General features: G+C 42.2%; 1 protein-coding gene across 8 annotated transcripts in view; it reads right to left on the reverse strand.

The window, feature by feature from the left end:
* The window catches only part of eno4 (enolase 4), a 147,547-nt gene that overhangs the window by 95,781 nt on the left and 30,803 nt on the right, over nucleotides 1-20,963 (reverse strand). For all 8 annotated transcript variants that reach the window (XM_061963998.1, XM_061963981.1, XM_061963953.1 and 5 more), the window contains one exon: nucleotides 20,141-20,280. In XM_061963998.1, coding sequence (XP_061819982.1) covers nucleotides 20,141-20,280 — 140 coding nt within the window. The remainder of the gene's footprint in view (nucleotides 1-20,140; nucleotides 20,281-20,963) is intronic.

The raw sequence follows: 20,963 nt of genomic DNA on the forward strand, positions 1-20,963 counted from the left end.
AAATAATTGATATTTGATGTTAATTACCTTCGTTCCACTCGTATGCTGCCTCCTTTCCCCCCCACATTTATCCAATGAACTCAGAGTAGTAAGCACCTGTGGCTTCATACTCCTCAGTAAATACTTTTAAAAGAGTCCATACATTTTTCAAAGCTTTGTGCTTCGAAATTAGGTTTGTAAAACAAAACAAAAAACTGCATATAGTTTAAAGACTACGGCTGTAAAACACTGCAAGATAGTTCCACTGATTAGCGTTCTTCAGCACAAAGATGCCTCACAAAAGTTCCTGCATTTCGAAAGCTCCTTTCGTTTTTCTTTCTGTCCGTTGTCAAGCTTGTTGTAATAGAAATACACAAGAAATTAGCAAGTCGCCGCGTATATTCCAATGGCGGTCGTGTGTTTAAAAGATAACTTTTAGGAAAGCTCCCGACTGTGTTCAACCAAACAGCGTTCAGCAGCACAGCCCACTCCCATAAAGGTTTCTGGTCGCTTGGAAAAGTCCCTAGCTCAGAAAGGTTCCTATAAGTACTAAATCTACCCTGGTAGTTTTGGTGGGAACACAGAGGTAACTTTATTTAGCTGGGATAGTGGGGAAGTTCCTGAAAAAGTTCCTGCAGTGGAAAAGGGCCTATTTAGTAAATTTAGGACCTATGTGTCCAAATCCAACCTGGACAAGAGGATTGCACGTTGTCAGGCCTCTACCTTCACACCTGTACAACTAGGGTGTCCCACCTGAAGACTAAGATCCTGCTGCTAGCTCTTACCCATAATAAGGTGGCAATCTCTCAGAGGGGAAACTTTAAAATAAAAGGGAAATAAATAAAATAAAGTATCCTTCATCCACATTTTATCAACCATCACAACATTCAATCTTAAACTGAATTTAATCTATAAGACTTCACACACAATATTTTCAAAACTGAAAAATATAGTAGCCTTGTGAATAAAACATAAACATTCTTCTCAAACTAGTTTATCATCAGGTCAGCTGCATCATGCCTCAAAGTTTCTGCATTCTACACTCCTTCTAATATACAAATAAACTTAACAGCACTGCCTACACTCTAGACACAGTAAAGTTTTTTTTTAAAGTTGTGTTTAATTGTACCAAGTATTTAACCAAGAGTCATCAGTTCCCCTGTTCTTTTAAATTCTATTAATGTCATTATGTGTTCTCTGAACACTAAGCATATAGACACTTGCAGTGTGAGGAAATACACATTGACGCAAATAATGGTAGTGTTGCGCTTGTAACACGAAAGCAAGACAACTTGACGTATCTTTGACACAAAAAAAACGTGTGCGCCGTTTATTCCATCAAAGACAAGAATAAAGACTCCTTACATCAAGCAACTCAAAATGGCAGTCACAACAAACCCCCACCTTTGGGTAAATCTCCTGACGGTCACTTAAAGGGGCCACACCGAATTACTCACTCCTAACTGCATATTCACTAAAGAAGAACAGCATTGTTATGTGCACAATAGAACAATGACAGTGCATAATGACGACAAAGTCAAGTAAACAGGTGTGGTGAATTATGTCTTTAAAGCATCACCGTCTAAACAGAATTGTAACTGATAGCTATTTTCGACAAAACAGCTCATTTCGACAGAACACCATGCAGCAAATACAAACAGCTTAAATTTACAGTTGTGTCGATGTTTCGGTCGATGGCTCGCCTGCTGATAGCATTAAATAGCGTCAAAATAAAATATGTCCTCTTAGTTTCTCCAAGGTGTTCACTTATTAATATGTAGATAGAACATGTTAAATTCACACTTTCATTTTGGCGCTGCCTGTGAGAAATTCCACTTCCTCATCTCAGAAAGAAAAGCATCTGATTGGCCCACCTTCGTCGCTAACGCCCACCCTCTCTCATATTGTACGCTATTAAAGAACTGTGATTGTACATATTCCAAAACTTGTCCCACCCATTTACTAGACAAAATGAAATATGATTGGATTTTCTTTCTTTTAGTCCTCTTTTTATTCGCCGATGCAGCTTTACTGAGGGCTTGGGGGAGGGGTGTGTGTGTCTGTATGTGGGCAGACTCACGAAGCCTGACCGGTGATGGACAGAAATGAGGGAGGATAACATCATGAGTGTTGTAACATGTCCCTTTTTCAGCGGATTTAATACATACATTTTGTGGGTAAATTAAAATTTACTTTTTCAACTTCAAACATTTTATTTAAGTGGGCTCTGCCCCCTCTTGCCCCTATGTAGAGCCGGCCCCGGCTTGAACTGAACCCAAATTCTGAATGAGGTTTTTACGATTGGATTTTTCGTAAATGCGGAAGTAGAAAAGTGGATGGGAGCGTGAACCAGAGCCCTAAGAGATACTGGTTTAGTTGAGTTAGCCTCCATAACCAGCCATAATGGAGTGGGATCAAATGCTTCATATTGCAGCCAATATTTAAAGTACCACAAGAGAGGAAAAACTAGTTAACTTTATATGCTTAATTGTGTTTCACTGTATCAATTGTATTAACAATCCGCAAAGTATGTGAAAATACCATCTACACATCACAAAATGCCATAAATTTAGTCAGGCATTTTGAATATTCCGCTCCAAACGTTGCGGTAATTTCCGTAGATCGATGTCACTGGAGTAACACTTCTGCATTCTGACCTTTGTATCAGATCAGTCATACTGGAAATATGCAAAAATTAGAGAAGTGTGCTGTCTATCATTCACAAACATTATATAGGACATGAACATATATGTTTTACTTTTTTTTAATGTATTTTTAAGTCCTAAATAAATAAAAACATAAAAAGTCAGCTAACAATGTAGTCAATGGAGGCTCTCTATTTCGCCCACAAAACCATGTAAATAACCATCCTAAACCTGCCAACAATACTCTATATACTGTACATTACGTGACCTGAATTATAACCAAATATTACCAATGTTGGTATTAAAAGCTTTAACACAGACAAACTATTTTTAGCTAAGTAGACCTCTACTGCTTTACTGTGAGATGGCTCCAGCATCATCGCGTCTCGGCTCGTAAAAGCTATTCTTGATTATAAATCATGACTCTCATCTGGATATTAGGAAGATTTATCTATAAATCTAAAAGTTGTTCAGTTAGCTATTGTTTTTATTAGGTTTTTGATTTGTATTTCTTGTTTAACACTTAGCAATACTGCTACAGGATGCTTAGTGTTTTACTACAGCTGGATTTGTTTATTAAAACTTCTAAAACTTTATATTCAGGATCAAAAATATAAGGTTCTGGATCATAATTGTTATTTGCTCTCACAAAGTCTGCATGATTTGCATTGTTGTTGGTGATGAAGAGATCTGTGGCTCCAACCTCTAGGTCTCGCGGTGATGTGTCTGGCTAGCTCATTTTCTCTCAAAATAGCTGCCCCATTTGACATTTTGGAATGATTAAGTTCACAAGTAAACGATACACAAAAGCAAGAGGAGCGTCTGGAGTTTTTTGTTTGTTGTTGCTGCAGCAAGCGGGAGCAGGAGAAAGTGGGGGAGGCTTCATTAGGAAACATATTAGTCAAAAAACTTGCTCTTTGTGGATTAAACGGAACGTGGAAACTGCTTGACTGGAAAGGATTAAAAGGAACAAGCCTGCTAGAGCAGTGGTTCTCAAATGGGGGTATGCGTACCCCTGGGGGTACTTGAAGGTATGCCAAGGGGTACGTGAGATTTTTTTTTAATATTCTAAAAATAGCAACAATTCAAAAATCCTTTATAAATATATTAATTGAATAATACTTTAACAAAATATGAATGTAAGTTCATAAACTGAACATCAAATCAAGTAGGCTATTCCATTCATTACAATGCAACAATGCAATATTCAGTGTTGACAGCTAGATTCTTTGTGGACATGTTCCATAAATATTGATGTTAAAGATTTCTTTTTTTGTGAAGAAATGTTTAGAATTAAGTTCATGAATCCAGATGAATCTCTATTACAATCCCCAAAGAGGGCACTTTAAGTTGATGGTTACTTCTATGTGTAGAAATCTTTATTTATAATTGAATCATTTGTTTATTTTTCAACAAGTTTTTATTTATTTTTATATCTTTTTTTCCAAATAGTTCAAGAAAGACCCGTACAAATGAGCAATATTTTGCACTGTTATACAATTTAATAAATCAGAAACTGATGACATAGTGTTGTATTTTACTTCTTTATCTCTTTTTTTCAACCAAAAATGCTTTTCTCTGAATAGAAGGTACTTGAATTAAAAACATTTTCACAGGGAGTACATCACTGAAAAAAGGTTGAGAACCACTGTGCTAGAGGACACGGCAAGTACGTGAGTGCACGTCGCTTGTGAAAGTGAAAGTAAAAAAAAGAGAGTGTGGAGCTCGTCGCCGTGCTACGCTGCGGCACTTTGGCATTTTCATTGAATTGTCATGGAAATATTGGCTTGTTATGGATGCACAAGACAGTGGAAAAAGGACAGTAAATGACCGAAAAGCCTGTAGAAGAGCACGAAGCAAAAAAATGCAGGCACACAGGAGCAAACTGGCTAAATTGACTTGCTTGATGACGCAGATTGAGCACTTAATGGAGGAGGACGCTAACGTGGACGTTGTAAAAAATGAGCTTCGTGTGGACTTTAGTGGTTTGCAGCAAGAATTTTTGGATCTTAATTCTGTCTTCAGAAATTAATGTCTGAGGAGGAGTTCGTGGAAGATCAAAGCTTCTGGTTTGATCCCAAAAATAAAATGATGAACGACTTTTTCTGGAAATGTGAGGAGTGGCTAGAATGTCCGCTCTGAGACGAGAAGGTTGTGAGTTCAAACCCCGCCGAGTCATACCAAAGACTTTTAAAATGGGATCCTTTGCCTTTCTGCTTGGCACTCAGCATCAGGGGTTGGAATTGGTGGTTAAATCACCAAATGATTCCCGAGCGCGGCGCACACTGCTGCTCACTGCTGCTCACTGCTTTCCTCACCTCCCAGGTGGTAAACATGGGGAAGAGTCAAATACAGAGGACACATTTTACCACACCTAGTGTGTGTGTGACGATCATTGGGACTTAAACTTACCTTTAATAGACAGGTGTCACCTGCAGATCAGAATCAAAATCAGCATCAGAATAGTTTTTATTGCCATTGTTTGAGAACAGGTTCACAAACTAGGAATTTTTCTTAGTGCAATCGTGCAACATAAAACACATATAACACAGATTTGGTAATAAAAAGAGCTGTAACTGAGCTATCAGATCTTGTTATTCTTCATGTGCCTGATGGCCGAGGAGAAAAACTGTTCAGGTGGTGGGAGGTGTGGGTCTGGATCGACCGTAGTCTTCTGCCTGAGGGGAGAGGGGAGAGGGGAGAATAGTTTGTGTCCAGGGTGAGAAGAGTCAGCTGTAATCCGACCCACACACCTCCTGGTCCTGGGGAAGAACATGTCCCGGAGGGATGGGAGCTTGCAACCAATCACCTTCTCAGCAGCACGTACGATGCGCTACAGTCGATGCGCTACAGTCGATGCTTATCCTGGACTGTGGCGCCGGGGAACCACACAGAGATGGAGGAGGTGAGGAAGGACTCGATGATGGCTGAGTAAAACTGCACGAGCATCTCGGTCGGCACCTTACGTTTCCTCAGCTGCCGCAGGAAGTACATCCTCTGCTGGGCCTTCTTGATGAGGGAGCTGATGGTCGGCTCCCACTTGAGGTCCTGGGTGATGGTGGTGCCCAAGAAATGGAAGGAGTCCACAATGGAGACGGTGGTGGGAGAGTCAATCAGGGTTAGGGGGGATGGTGGGGCTGCGACTTTCCTGAAGTCCATGATCATCTCCACTGTTTTTTGGGCGTTCAGAAGTGGTCCACTAAAGCTTCATCACTAACCGGAAGTTCTCATTCTTCGTTTTCTTCTGTCAGATTAAAGGCGGCAATGGAGCGTGCATCGTTGAGAGCAAAGGTGGCAGCTTTACAAGAAAAACTGATCATAGAGCAGGAAGAAGCTGCAATTAAAGCTCAAAAAGAAATGCATGCGATGCAAACCGCACATGCTGAATCTGATGCTAAAATGGAGGTTTTTCAAAAATATGAAAACGCACAAGAAGAAGACAGAATCAATACTGCTGACGAGAGGGATGGTAGAAGACTTACTAGCCCTAACACACAAGTACCACCACCCACCTTACCAACACATAGGATGATGTGCTTTACTTTACATTTACATGTGCTTTACATTATGTGCATTACCCCCTCTCCAGGGGTCCAGGCTTAGACTTAATATCCCCCCCCAGTGTTTACCTGTTTCTCACCTTTTTTGTAAATTGGCAGACCCGTCAGCGATCCTGTTCTGTCTCCCTCTAATGTTTGTCTGCTCTTGGGATTGTGCTGAAAATCTTAATTTCCCCTCTGGGATTATTAAACTATTTCTGATTCTGAAACACAATTCTACCCCCACAGCTATTCAAATGACTACATTTGCACCAAAGACTGAAATTAAAGAACAACAGGCACTAACACTTGATGGGCAAGCAATCTCTCAGCAAACCAATGTCACAGAGTATCTTGTGAAGAGTCACAGGGCATCTCTACTTCCAGATCTTTCCATTCCAACATTTAAGGGTGACCCCCTGGAATAAAAATCCTTTATTGGGGCCATTGAACATGGAATTGAAAGCCGCACTAGTGACAACCGGGATCGTCTTCAGTTTTTGCTACAGTATACAAGTGGATAACCACAGTAGTTGGTTAAGAGCTGCATCAATATGGAACCTTCAACAGGCTAGACTAAAGCAAAACAAACGTTAAAGGAATTTTTTGGTGATGACTTTAAGATAGCCAAAGCCTACATAACAGAAGCCATGGCGTGGCCAACAATCAAGCCTGAAGACGGTGTTGCCCTTCAGTCCTTCACATTTTCCTCATAGGCTGCTTTAACACAATGACAGACATTACCTACATGGATGACTTGGACAACACAGCTAATATAAAAAGTACTGGCAAACAAACTTCCATATAAACTCAGGGAACCTTGTAGGAAGTTTGCATGCGACTAAGCAAAAAAGAACAAAGACAAGAGTTACGTTGAAGGATTTTGTGGACATTGTAAACTGGCAAGTCAAGTATCCTTTGAATCTGCTCTATAAGAACATACAAGAAACCACCATGGGCATGAACAATTCTGTGAGACAGAAAATACAACCACAGTATGTACAAACACTCAAACCAAAAAAGGTGTTTACAATGGATGTTGTGCGCCCCAAGACAGAAAATGAGAACCAGATCATAACAAAGACACAAACAGTCTCGGTGGACGCTAGTGGAAAATCTTGCATCTATTGTAACGGAAAGCAACACAGCCATACAGTTTGCAAGAAATTCAAGAGCAAGCTACACAAAGACAAGATCGACTTCTTGAGAAGCAAAGGTGTGTGTTTTGCATGTTTGAAGCATGGAAATATGAGTAGTAGCTGCAAACAAAAATTTAAATGTGAAGAATGCACTAGACCGCATCCCACCTTATTACACATCGGTCATAAAGACTCAAGAGAAGAAACCGCAAAGGACAATTGTGAACAGCAATCAATATCAAGTGCCCTCATACAAACAACTGAAACCGGTGGTGTCAATGGGGCCGGTAGAGAAGATTGTGTTCTTTCGATCCTTCCCTTGTACATCAAGGCACAAAAAGGAACCAATACAGTGATCATGTATGCCTTCCTGGACCCAGGTAGTTCAGCTACTTTTGCCACAGAGTCACTGATAAACCAACTAAATGTGAGTGGGCGCAATACAAGCATCTCGTTGCGAACAATGGGGAATGACACTGTCGTGAACACACGCATCGTGACTTGTCTGGAAATCAGCAGCTTCGAAATAAAGGAAGACAATGCTGTCTTTAAGGAAAATATTCCCCGACAAGAGGATATTGATAGGTGGCCCCACCTAAAGGACGTGAGAATACCTACTATTCAAGCCAAGGTTGGATTACTCATCGGAGTAAACGTTCCCAAAGCGATGGAGCCACTGCACATGGTTAAAAGTGTGGAAAATGGACCATACACCGTGAAAATGATGCTAGGCTGGACAGTATATGAACCACTCAGACTTGGAAGTGACAGAACTGCAAAGGACAAATTGACAGGAATTACTGCAAACATAATCTCAGTGGTGAAGCTTGAGGAGCTTTGACAGTTGCAGTTCTCACACGACTTTCCTGATGCTGAACAAAATGAAAACATTGAGATGTCCAAGGACGACCATATCAATATGGTGTCTCAATCTGCAGTACTTAAAGATGGCCACTACAATGTTTGCCTTCCATTGATGAATAAGCTTTTTTCTATGCCAAACAACAGGGCAATTGCAGAGCAACGTGCACTGAATTTACGGAAGAGATTTTTTAGAGACATCCAGTTTTACCAAGAGTTTGTGGCTTTAATGGATGACCTTCTAGGGAAAGGTTATGCAGTGAAACTTGAACGTGAAGAGGGCAAACCTGCTGAGGAGCTGCCCGAAGTGTATCTTGCAAAGGACCAAAAAAGGAGGCTCTTTGAGGACTTGAAAGTGGGGTGTGGAGGCATGGAGCAGCTTCATGGTCAAGATTGTGGATGCTGAGAGCTGGTACTATTCCTAGAAAGAAGACAAGGAGATTGCCCTCTTTGACCTTGATTAGTCCGGCGACGTGGCCATCTTACGTCCCTTTCTCGCCGAGGTAGAGGAAAGCTGTGCTCAGCAACTTCAACATGCTACCCAGACGGGCAAGATCGACAGATTCCTCCACGCCCAACTTTCGTGTCAACTGTTTTTTTTATTTCCCTCGCTGCTGCAACCTTTGTTTGGTAGTCCAAATATACATGTTGCCAAACATTTTATGCCCGAGGTTGCTAGCCTGTGCAAGAAGCCATCTGAGGATCATTGACGTCACGGCACCGAAGCGCAGCAGGAACTCGTCCACAGAAGTGAAGACCTGTGAAGACCACATGCGGCGCATTTTGATTAACCGCCCGTGGCACATGCCGGTGATGTCACGCTTCACACACACGCACTCTGCTGGACACACAGATTCTAGTTTTCTAGTTCCCATATGTCACTCACTTCCAAACGATATTAAACTATTTGAGGCTGATTGTCAGGACATTTTTGCTTTGGCTGAAACAGGAAGTCCACCTAGGCCAAACAACCACCTATAAACTCAAGCTGGGACCCTCAATACTCAAGCGGCTGCACTCCCTAGCTCTCGACCAGCTGGAGCGCTGTTGGCTCTGGCCACAATTCTTGCTCCAGTGCCGCAATCTACGGAGGACCCTCCAGAGAAGTACAGAACGGCTTGAATGTATGAGTGGTACCAAAGAGTGCTGATGGACCTAGAGATGGTCTTGTCCTGTAGTAAATCAGCTGACGCCACCGTCTCCACAAGCTCCAGCCGACCAGGCCGAGCCTGCTCCAGCCTCGAATCTTGCCCAAAAACAAGCTTGCTCCTACAACTAATCCAGCCAAGCTCGCTCCAGCTTCATTACCCACTTCAGCCAAGCTTGCTCCAGCTTCGACGCCGACTCCAGACAAGCTCGCTCCAGCTGCTTATCCTGATCGCATGCTACAGCTGCTTATCCTGATCAAGCCAGGTTCACTCCAGCTGCTAAACCCAACCAAGCCAAGCTTGCTCCAGCTGTGATGCCCGCTTTGACACCATCCTCTCTAGTGGGCCTGCAGACTGCAGATGCCACCAGCTCCTCCAGTGAGCCTGCAGATGCCACCAGCTGCAAGCAGCGATGGACGGTACCGACTTTGACGGCACATAAAATCCAAACCGGGGCAGTAATTAAAACTCTTTCTTCAACTTTTAATCAGAAGGGTTCAATCTCTTTCCTGTGCTAGTTTGAAGCCGACATGACAAACGCGCTCAGAGGAGATAATGTTTGAAAAAAGGTGACTGGTTTTTACAAAACTTTTGTTTTGAAGGGGGAATTGCAAACTTCCTGTTGATTTTTGCTGGGGGTTGTCAATACATGAAATGTAGGTCCAAGTGAGACCTACATTTTTGTTTCATGTCTCTACGACATTCCTACTGGAAGTTACAGGCAGTTTTGTCTGTGTTTTCTTCCTAGGAGCAGTTTTATTTGTGTTTTCTTCCTAGGGGGCGCTAGAGCGCAATTTTGAGTTTTGGGGTTGGGTTTTTTATTAGATCGCAATTTCTGCCAGTCCTGATTTGTGTGTCCAGTTAGGTGAGTTTTGAAGCATGTTAAGGGGGTCAAATTATAGCTCAAAGAGGCAAAAGTGACTGTTTTTACAAAACATTTGTTTTGAAGGGGGAATTGCAAACTTCCTGTTGATTTTTGCTGAAGGATGTCAGTGTATAAAATCTAGGTCTAAGTGAGACCTACATAGAGGTTTTTGTTTAATGTCTCTCCGACATTCCTAGTGGGAGTTACAGGCAGTTTTGTCTGTGTTATCTTCCTCGGGGGTGCTAGAGCGCAATTTTGAGTTTTGGGGCTAGGTTTTTTGACTAGATCACAATTTTTGCCAGTCCTGATGTGTGTGTCAAATATGGTGAGTTTTGAAGCATGTTAAGGGGGTCAAATTACAGCTCAAAGAGGAGGCGGAATGCCTGCTGCCTGAACCTGACTCATCCCCGGTAGCCTCGGGGACACTTGGCCAACTCTTTTCCCCAGTCTCCCGTGAATGTGGACTTGTTTGGGTGTTTTTGTATATGTCCCAGCAAGAAATCTGTGTTCTAAGAACTCCGGCTTGTTAGTGATTCCCAGAGCCCCAAAACAGTCTATAGAGCGTTTTCTATTCAGGCTCCAGTACTCTGAAATGCCCCACTGGTAACACTTAGAGATGCTACCTCAGTAGAAGCATTTAATCCCATCTTAAAACTCATTTGTATACTCTAGCCTTTAAATAGACCCTCCTTTTAGACCAGTTGATCTGCCGTCTCTTTTCTGCTCTGCCCCCTCTCCTGCGTGGAGAGGTTAATCAGCCTCCACGGACGAGGCGCTAGCAGTTCCAAGTCGGGGTGGACTTGGGGTGGACCACTCATCTGTGCATCAGTTGGGGACGTTTCTGCGCTGCTGACTTGTCTCCATTCAAGATGATCCCCTGCTGGCCCCACTATGGACTGGACTCTCACACTATTAACTAGATCCACTCGACATCCATTGCACCGGTCGACCAGGGGGGTCCCCACATCTGCGGTCCCCTCCAAGGTTTCTCATTGTATCCCATTGGGTTGAGTTTTTTCTTGCCCTGATGTGGAATCTGAGCCGATGATGTCGTTGTGGCTTGTGCAGCCCTTTGAGACACTTTTGATTAAGGGCTATATAAATAAACTTTGATTGATTGATTGATTGTTTTCGGCGCTCCTTCATTTGTTTACCGTGTGGTTGCTAATACTCACCAGCCTCTGATTAGTGATCAGAGGGCTCACCTGGTTCTGATCGCAATTTAGAGGGCTTTATAGACCAGTGTTCGCCTGTCTTCCTCGTAGGATCATTGTTTTCCATTTGCGATGGTAACGTTTATTAACGCCTGTTGCTAACGTCAGTTTCCCTCTGTTTTTGCTGACGCTTCTCTTTAATTTTCATTCTACGCTAAGTAGTTAAAGTTTGTCTACGCTTCCCTTTGGCCCACTACTTTGTGTATGTTTTGTTTTTGGTGTCCAAAGATTAAATTTGCATTCTTCCCCGCACCCTGCTTCTGATAATTTCTTACGGTCCTTTTGCATCCTGGGAAACACAACCATTGCGACAACGTAACCAGATCGTCACAGAATGAACCTTCGCAAAGGAGTAAAAAAGGAGGCTCTATGAGGACTTGAAAGCTGACGCATGGATGCCGTGGATTTCTGTGGAGAATGCGGGGAATGAGGAAATTGACAAGCATCTCTCCCCCAAGGGTGTGTAGGCATGAAGCTGCCTCATGGTCAAGATTGTGGATGCTGACAGCTGGTACTATTCCCCGAAAGAGGATGAGGAGATGGCCCCCTCTAACTTTGCTTTGCCCGGCCGGCTATGTGGCCGTTTTGTCGTTCCGTTCTCGCCGACATAGGCGGGAGCCGTGCTCAGCAACTTCAACACGCCACCCAGGCGGGCAGGATCGACAGATTCCTCCATGCCCAACTCCCGTCTCGACAGTTTTTTTCCCCTCGCTGCTGCAACCTCTATTTGGTAATCCAAATGTCCATGTTGCCAAACATGTCATGCCCGAGACTGCTAGCCCGCGCAAGAAGCCATCTGAGGTGAATGACATCATGGCACCGAAACGAGCAGGGACTCGTGCACGGAAGTGTCGGCGAAGACCACGCCTCAAGCGCCCGTAGCACATGCTGAGAACGTCAGGCCTCACACAGATTCTTGTTTTCCAGTTCCAAAGAGTGAGCCACTTCCAACCAATATACTATCTAAGGCTGACTATCAGGACATTTTTTGGGGGGGCTGAAGCAACCTCAGCCAAACAACCCCTTATCAGCTCAAGCTACGACACTCAAGATTCAAGCACCTGCATTCCCTGCCTCTCGACCTGCTGGCTCTCGACCAGTGGGAGCGCTGTTGACTCTGGCCACAATTCCTGCTTCAGCGCCGCAATCTACGGAGGACCCCCCAGAGAAGTACAGAGCGGCTTGGATGTACGAGTGGTACCAAAGTGTGCTGATGGACCGCCACCATCTCCAAGACACGAAAAGTTACATGTTTGCGGCACCTTTTATTCATCTAATTAGAAAGATATGAACATCCCATCAGTCGGCATCCCAGTGAGAGCAGACATTGTACAGTGAGTGATTGTTTTATTATGTCCGTAGATTGTATTTCTTGTTTAGCACTTACTAATAATGTTATCTGCTGGATTTGCTTATCACTCAACTTCTAAAGCTTGTCCTTTGATATTTAGGCTAACAAATATAAAGTTCTGGATTATCATTTGTCACAAAGTAGTTATAGTTTGCTCTCCTGAAATGTGCCACGATTAGTAGTAGTAGTTGTTATTGAAGGAGATAGTGAACGTTGTGATGCAGCTGTGAAATTAATGTGCCGTTTACCAAAATACGTAAATATTATGTTATAATAAAAGTGAATCCCTTTACCTCCAATGTTAGCTGACTTTTGCTAGCGTTTATTTACGGGCTAGAATGCATAAAAAACAGTGAAACTTATGTGAGCTTGTCTCACATAAAGATTGTGAATGATAGGCAACATTCTAAAAAAAAATGTGTTCCCCTTTAATGTCCAAATGAGGACATCTAGCTCATCTTGTGGGCTACAAGAAATCCATCCATCCATCTCTACATACTGTATATGCATCTTTTAGCCACTGCTAAAACCCGCAAAAAGAGGCATCCAAAACTGTATGCAAGCTCAAGTACATTAACTTTATGATTTAATACTTTGACATTGATTAACAAGAGTATCCAATTTTTTAACAAAATGCGTAAGTCAGAAATGACACATTTCATCATAGGTCCCTGTTGTAAAGTGGTATCCGAAGGCCAAACGATAGGAAGGCAGACTCTTTGTTTGTTGGCGGGTTTACTGACAAAGCCTGCCTTAAACATGTGTAAAAAGAACAAAAAAATCAAAGTAGCAACTTAAACTAGTACAAAGAAAATAATCTACTCACTCAAATCAATGAAATAAAGCATGCGTTGTGTCATCAGCCCATCTGAATTGTTCACAAAAAGAATGGCCTCTGCATCCTTCTGCTCTTTTATAGTACTTCCATTACGACCTGGAATGCAACACTGTTGACCTTAGCTTGGTTTTCTACATCTCAAAACAGTTAGTTTACAATAGTGTGTCTTCATAGTGTTCAAATAAGGGAAACCAGAGATACTAATGCTATCTAATTCTTATAGCTCTCTGACCAAACTAAACCCCTGTGAGTTAGTATGGTCATCTTGTCAGTGATGACATCATCAACCACACAAACCAGGAATTACCTGGCAGCTCCGCCCCAAACACTTCTGAAGGTGAGCTGCCACCACGAGTCAGTATATTGCAACAGATAACTTAATACATCTAACTGAAACAACATGAAACCTGTACTGCTATTAATGCTTGCAAACCAATACAATAATTACGTAAATGAGACCTGTTGAGACAAGCTAATCCAGTCTGTCACAGTCCCCTTTAAGTGATGATGGTATGTAATGTTCGTTTATACATTTCATTTATCATTTACATGTATATCACATTTTTTTCACTATGTCAAACTATAATTATTATCAATAAAATATATTTTCTTCATATTTTTAGGTGTCTTAACAGTAAAATGTGATTTTGCATAATTCAGTCTTTGTCTGACCTTTTGAAAGTGAATACTCATAACAAAATCTGAGGTACCACTGTAACTACAAACTCTCCTGTTACAATTTATTTATATTTGTATTTTTTAAATAATTAGTAAAAAGGTACATCATTTTTTTGACCCGTTGAATTGTGAAAGTGTAAACGTGAGAAGTACATAATTGTAACCGTTTGTTTCAAATAAAGAAACCTACAGTCTTCCCTCATTTATCTCGCCAGTTTGCACCAGACCCGATCGCGATAAATTAGTTTCCGCAAATTACGATATCTATTAGAGAGGGGTTAGTGCGCCTGCCTCACAATACGAAGGTCTTGAGTAGTCCTGGGTTCAATCCCAGGATCTTTCTGTGTGGAGTTTGCAAGTTCTCCCCGTGACTGCGTGGGTTCCCTCCGGGTACTCCGGCTTCCTCCCACCTCCAAAGACATGCACCTGGGGATAGGCTGATTGGCAACACTAAATTGGCCCTAGTGTGTGAATGTGAGTGTGAATGTTGTCTGTCTATCTGTGTTGGTCCTGCGACGAGGTGGCGACTTGTCCAGGGTGTACCCCGCCTTCCGCCCGATTGTAGCTGAGATAGGCTCCTGCGCCCCCCCGCGACCCCGAAGGGATTAAGCGGTAGAAAATGGATGGATGGATTGATAAAACTGATATTTTCATAGTGAAAACATTTTAAAAAAAAGTTTACAACCTTCTATAAAGGTTTAATTAGAACCATTTAAAGGGAAACTGAATTTTCTTTGCGAATTTTGCCTTTCATTTACAATCATTATAAGAGACAAGACGACAGATGTGTTTTTTTTAATGCTTTCTAACTCGTAATTAAACATTATTACACGCCTGCTTACAATGGAGGCAGTGGGAGGTTGTCTATTCTGCCCATAAAGCCCTCTATATAAGTGAAGTGAAATGAATTACATTTATATAGCGCTTTTTCTCAAGTGACTCAAAGCGCTTTACATTGTGAAACCCAATATCTAAGTTACATTTAAACCAGTAACCATCCAAAAACCTCAATAATTCTCCATTTACATGTCATGACAGCACCCCCCCCCCCCCCACCCCGAAAGAACAAGCGGTAGAAAAACAGGAGAACAATCACAAACTCAAAATAGGGCACAGCCTGGTGCAACAAGCTGTGACACATTGTAAGCACACTGTTTTGCTTGAATTTTCAATCATTAGAATCATTAGAATTTAAAAAAGGAAAAACATATGTGTTCTTTTCTTACATAAAAATTGTGAATGATGGGCAAGATTTAAAAAAAATTGCAATTTCCTTTTCAAAATGAAATAACAGCCAAAGAGTCACCTTTACACATATTTCACAATATATAGTAACCTTGAATGTGTTCTACTGTAGATTATAGTACTCATTAATGGCCAAGACAATAAAAAGGAAGTCTAAGTCTAAGTCTAAGACGATCCTCCAAGAATCATTGCCATAGCCATCGCCCAGCCACTATAACACCACGATTATGTGGAAATACTTGATCACATTCTAGGTAATTCTTCCAAGTTAGAACAGGGCTTCCGTGAGCTGAAAGCCCGGATGCAAATTATTCTGATAAAAATTGGTTAACTTGACAGTCACAGCTACGACCATTAGTTGTGTTGTTAGTTTGCATGTCCTGCATTGTCATTCCATATTGGTCACGTCCAAGGGTCACCAATGTCATGTGGAGCTGATGATGTTGAAATGCATCAACAGAGTTAATTCCCACTTAGTGTTGCCCAGACAGCTGCTGATAGCTGATGACAATCTTATAAATAAATAAATAATCTTGTTGGCATTAAGTGGCGTGCCGAGTCTCATTGAGTCCTGCTTCATCCAGCTGCTGCTCACTTCAAAGTCGCACCAATGTGGAGATGTATTATTTATTGATGAGTCAAGAGTTTAAAAATGATGTGCATCAAAAAGCTGTTGTGCCAAATGTTGTTCAATTTAATTATCACGGTGAAGACAGCTCCTAGATTAGACACCTGTTAGCATTCACCCGTAGTGCTCACTCCTAAAGGGGAACTGCCCTTTTATGGAAATTTTTATTATCGTTCACAATAATTATGACATACATTCTAAGTAGTCAAGATGGCGGCGCCCTGACGGGCTGCGGCTTGCAGACGCTCATGATAGTATAGAACAATTTGGCAAAAATACCGGACAATTCTGTAAACTTCATGGCTGGCTTACAGCGTGGACACTCCGTGGTCACAAACGACCGCCAGACAATTCTGGATGTGGATAGATCGGGCGTTTTGGACTGAAAGATGCGTGTACGTTGGACCTCCTCGCTAGCATGGGAATACTTCGCCGGCTACATCCAGCGGCCTGTAAAGCAGCGGAGTCTAGTACCAGCGGGGACCGTCAACGGAAGACACGTAAGCGGTGTGATCGGAAGCAGAAGCGGGGATGCCGAGCGGGGCTAACATCAAAGCTAAAGGCTAATCCCTACAGAACGCCGCTTCCTTCCATCCTGCTTTCAAACTTCCGCTCCCTGATAACTAACTGGACTACCTGAAGCTGGATTTAAAAGCAAAACGTGAGATGAGAGACTGCTGCGCCATATTTCTAACAGAAACGTGGTTGAAATCATCCGTTCCGGACGAGGCAGTTAGCATCGAGGGGCTAACTATGTTTCGGGCGGACAGGAGCAAATCTCTCACTGGTAAATCCCGAGGCAGTGGTGTTTGCATATACGTCAATAATTACTTGTGCAATAATGGGAAGATAGTATCACGTCACTGCTCTCCTGATGTTGAACTATTAACTATAAGATGCAGGCCATTTTATTTACCCAGGGAATTCAGTGCTATGATCTTCACAGCAGTGTACATTCCCCCAGTGCTACCACCAAAGAAGCTTTGAATGCTTTGTACTGCTTCATCAATGAACTGCAAACTACACATCCAGAGGGAGTTTTCATCGTGGCAGGGGATTTTAATCAAGCTAACATGAAAACAGTGTTCCCTCATTTCCATCAATATGTGAATTTTGCAACCAGGGGTGGAAGCAGATTGGACTTGGTTTATAGTAATATTAAACAGGCGTATAAAGCTGCACCACGCCCCCACCTCGGCTCCTCAGACCATCTATCTGTGATGCTAATTCCTGCATACAAGCCCCTGCTGATCAGGAAGCAAGCTACAGTGAAGCAGGTGAGGACCTGGCCAGAGGGAGCAATGTCAGCCTTACAAGACTGCTTCGAAACCACTGACTGGGACATGTTCAAAGCAGCCGCCACCGAAAATCACCACACGTGTGGAGGAGTATGCAGAGTCTGTGTCCGCATACATTCAGAAGTGCATGGAGGATGTCAGTGTGATCAAGAACATCCCCACACGGGCCAACGAGAAACCCTGGATGAACAGTGAGGTACGTGCAATGCTGAAGGCTCGGAACAAGGCTTTTAAGTCTGGCGACATGATGGCATTAAAATCAGCCAGAGCTAACCTAAACCGTGCCATTAAGGTTGCAAAGCGTGCTCACAGTCAGAAAGGGCAGGACTTTTTCGAGAACCCTACAAACACTAGACGAATGTGGCAGGACATACAGGTCATCACGGACTATAAAGCTGCCCCCTGTTCCTGTGACAACAGTATCAGCTTCCTAGATGACCTTAACAACTACTTTGCAAGGTTTGAGGCACTTAACACCACTCCGGCGAGAAAATCCATCCCTCGCCCTGATGAGCAGCCGCTCAACCTGGATATAGCGGATGTCCGGAAAACCCTGAGGAGAGTGAACCCCCGGAAAGCACCAGGACCTGATGACATTCTGAGCAAGGTGCTTGAGGGATGTGCAGACCAACTGGCTGGGGTTCTCACAGACATCTTCAACATCTCGCTGACCCAGGCTGTGGTACCATCATGTTTTAAGACGGCCACAATCATCCCAGTGCCTAAAAAACCCACAATCTCCTCCCTCAATAATTACCGCCCCGTTGCACTCATCCCCATCATAATGAAGTGCTTCGAGAGGCTGGTAAAGGAATATATTGTCTCCAGACTTCACCCCACATCCGACCCATACCAGTTTGCTTATCGCCCTATCCGCTCCACAGAGGACGCCATCTCCTCTGCACTCCACCTGAGCTTAGAACATCTGGAAGGAAAGGACACACACGTGCAGATGTTGTTCCTGGACTTCAGCTAAGCATTCAACACCATCATCCCGCAGCACTTGGTGAGCAAACTGGCCCCCCTTGGATTCAGTACCCCCCCTTTGCAACTGGCTGCTTGACTTACTCACAGACAGACCCCAATCTGTGAGAGTGGGCAACAACACCTCCAGTGCCATCTCCCTGAGCACCGGCTCCCCCCAGGGCTGCGTCCTGAGTCCGCTGCTGTTTACGTTGATGATTCATGACTGCTGCGCCAGGTCCACTACCAACCACATTGTGAAGTATGCGTACAGTAATCTATTTATTTATTTATTTATATATATTTTATATATATATATATATATTTATATATTATTTATATTTATATATATTTATTTATTTATATATGCACCTTATTGCTTTTTTATCCTTATCCTATCCCTGAGCTTATGTAAAGAAATTTCGTTCTTATCTGTGCTGTAAAGTTCAAATTTGAATGACAATAAAAAGGAAGTCTAAGTCTAAGTCTAAGTATTAAATAAATGTGATTAAAAGTCTGTTTACAGTGGAGCCTACGGGAGCCGCTTTATTCTGCCTATAAAGCCCTTAAAAAAACATCCAAACCCCTCCATTAAGGTTTTATATACATGATTTAATATTTACGTATTTTTCTAATTTCAAGCATACGCGGCACATTTATTTCAGAAACGCACCACGATATTCACTTTCTTTTTTTTATAACATCACTGCAGACTTCATGAGAACCAACACACATGATTCAACATCACTTACTGTACAAGGTCTGACGATTGATAGGATGTTCATATATCTCTATTTAGATGAAAAATGATGCCTAATCTTTGCAAAGAAAAAAGGTGTGTGAACCAAGCGTTTTTTCGTGTTGTTCTTGCCATTTCCGGTTCTAAATTAGCTGTCAAAGTATACCAACTTGTCATAATACGTCCTCGTCCTACTATCAAGGTGAAAGGCTTGATTTATGATCTACAATAAAATTTGAAGAGTAAGGAAACAAGGAAGCAGTTCACCAGTCAATCAAGTATAGTTTGTCTGCGTTAGTGCTTTTCATAACAATATCACTAATACTTGGTCAATTTTCAAGTCACAAAATGTAAATGGGGTATTGTTGCCGCTTTTTGGATGTTTTTCTTTGGGATTTATTGGCAAAATAGAGGACCTCCTATTGGTTCCGCTGTAAGCGGAATTTTATTTACGTTTATTTACGGGTGACAATGGATTAAAAAAATGTACATCCGTCGGCATGTTCATAATGATTGTGAACGATAGGCACAATTCCGCCAAAAAACTGCAGATCCCATTTAACTTAGAAATGGAAGCCTCGCTTGTTGAATATATGTATCGTTCACCACAACATAATTATAAAAAAATACGACAAATAATGCACTGTAGTACATATAAGCCAACATAACACTTAATTTAGGACAAAATATGAATAGTATGTTTTAGAAAAAATCAGTGATATAGTGATGACTGTATTACCATGTAAACAATTAGAGCACATGACCCCAATCTGTGAGAGTTGTTGTGCCAATGTTGTTCACTCACAAATTCAGAGTTGGTGGTAAGTCAATAACCAATAGATGAGGTATGAATAATGGATTGACCTCATGCACAGGATTGATGTTTTAAATATATGGATCACATGACAGCTACAAAACAGCTCATTAGCTACATAATGCTTTTTTAAAATGAAATCCAAAATCTTAATAAACAAATGTGATATTGCCAAAAACGCTAAGGTGCACATTACTTTTATCAGGCCTCTTTTCTTTCTTCTTCTCAAGTGGAGATGATGCAAGTTCCACCTCTGGTTCACAGGCAGAAAGACTCTCCTCCTTCTCCTTGTTCCTGATTTCTTTCTCCTCCAGGTCTCGGGCCATGAGGAATTCACTGAACAATATAAATGAAAGCTTTTTTGTATCAAATTCATTTATTTAATCGATTCATTGTTGCAGCCCTATCTATATTTCAAACATTCAAGCTAAATACCCAGGACATGTTCTGTGTGGAGTTTGCATGTTCTTCTCGTGACTGCGTGGGTTCACTATGGCCTCCTCCCACCTCCAAAGACACGCACCTGGGGATAGGTTGATTGGCAACACTAAATTGGCCCTAGTGTGTGAATGTGAGTGTGAATGTTGTCTGTCTATTTGTGTTGGCCTTGCGATGAGGCCAGGGCGACTTGTCCAGGGTGTACCCCGCCTTCCGCCCGGATGCAGCTGATATAGGTTCCAGCACCCCCCGCGAACCCCAAAAGGGACAAGCGGTAGAAAATGGATGGATGGATGTTTGATAGAAACAAACTTATATCGTGATTTTTAAGTAAGAAATTTTTAAAGTAACAAGATTGGAACAGTCAAAATAAAGCCATTTAGTTAACGTAGTACATATGGTACCCCGGGATATTAGTCTTCCAGCTTACCGTTTTTTTGGGATATAAACCGTCTCTCGGCTACTTGTCATGCTTTTGTGATACAAAAATTTGTGTTACGAGCATCCCCACCACTAGTGGCCGTCATTACAGGGAACCCCGTAAGAGCCAACCAAAACATCCGGTCTCACTGTATTAGCTT

Source organism: Nerophis lumbriciformis, linkage group LG02 (assembly GCF_033978685.3).
Source record: "Nerophis lumbriciformis linkage group LG02, RoL_Nlum_v2.1, whole genome shotgun sequence".
Lineage (NCBI taxonomy): Eukaryota > Metazoa > Chordata > Actinopteri > Syngnathiformes > Syngnathidae > Nerophis > Nerophis lumbriciformis.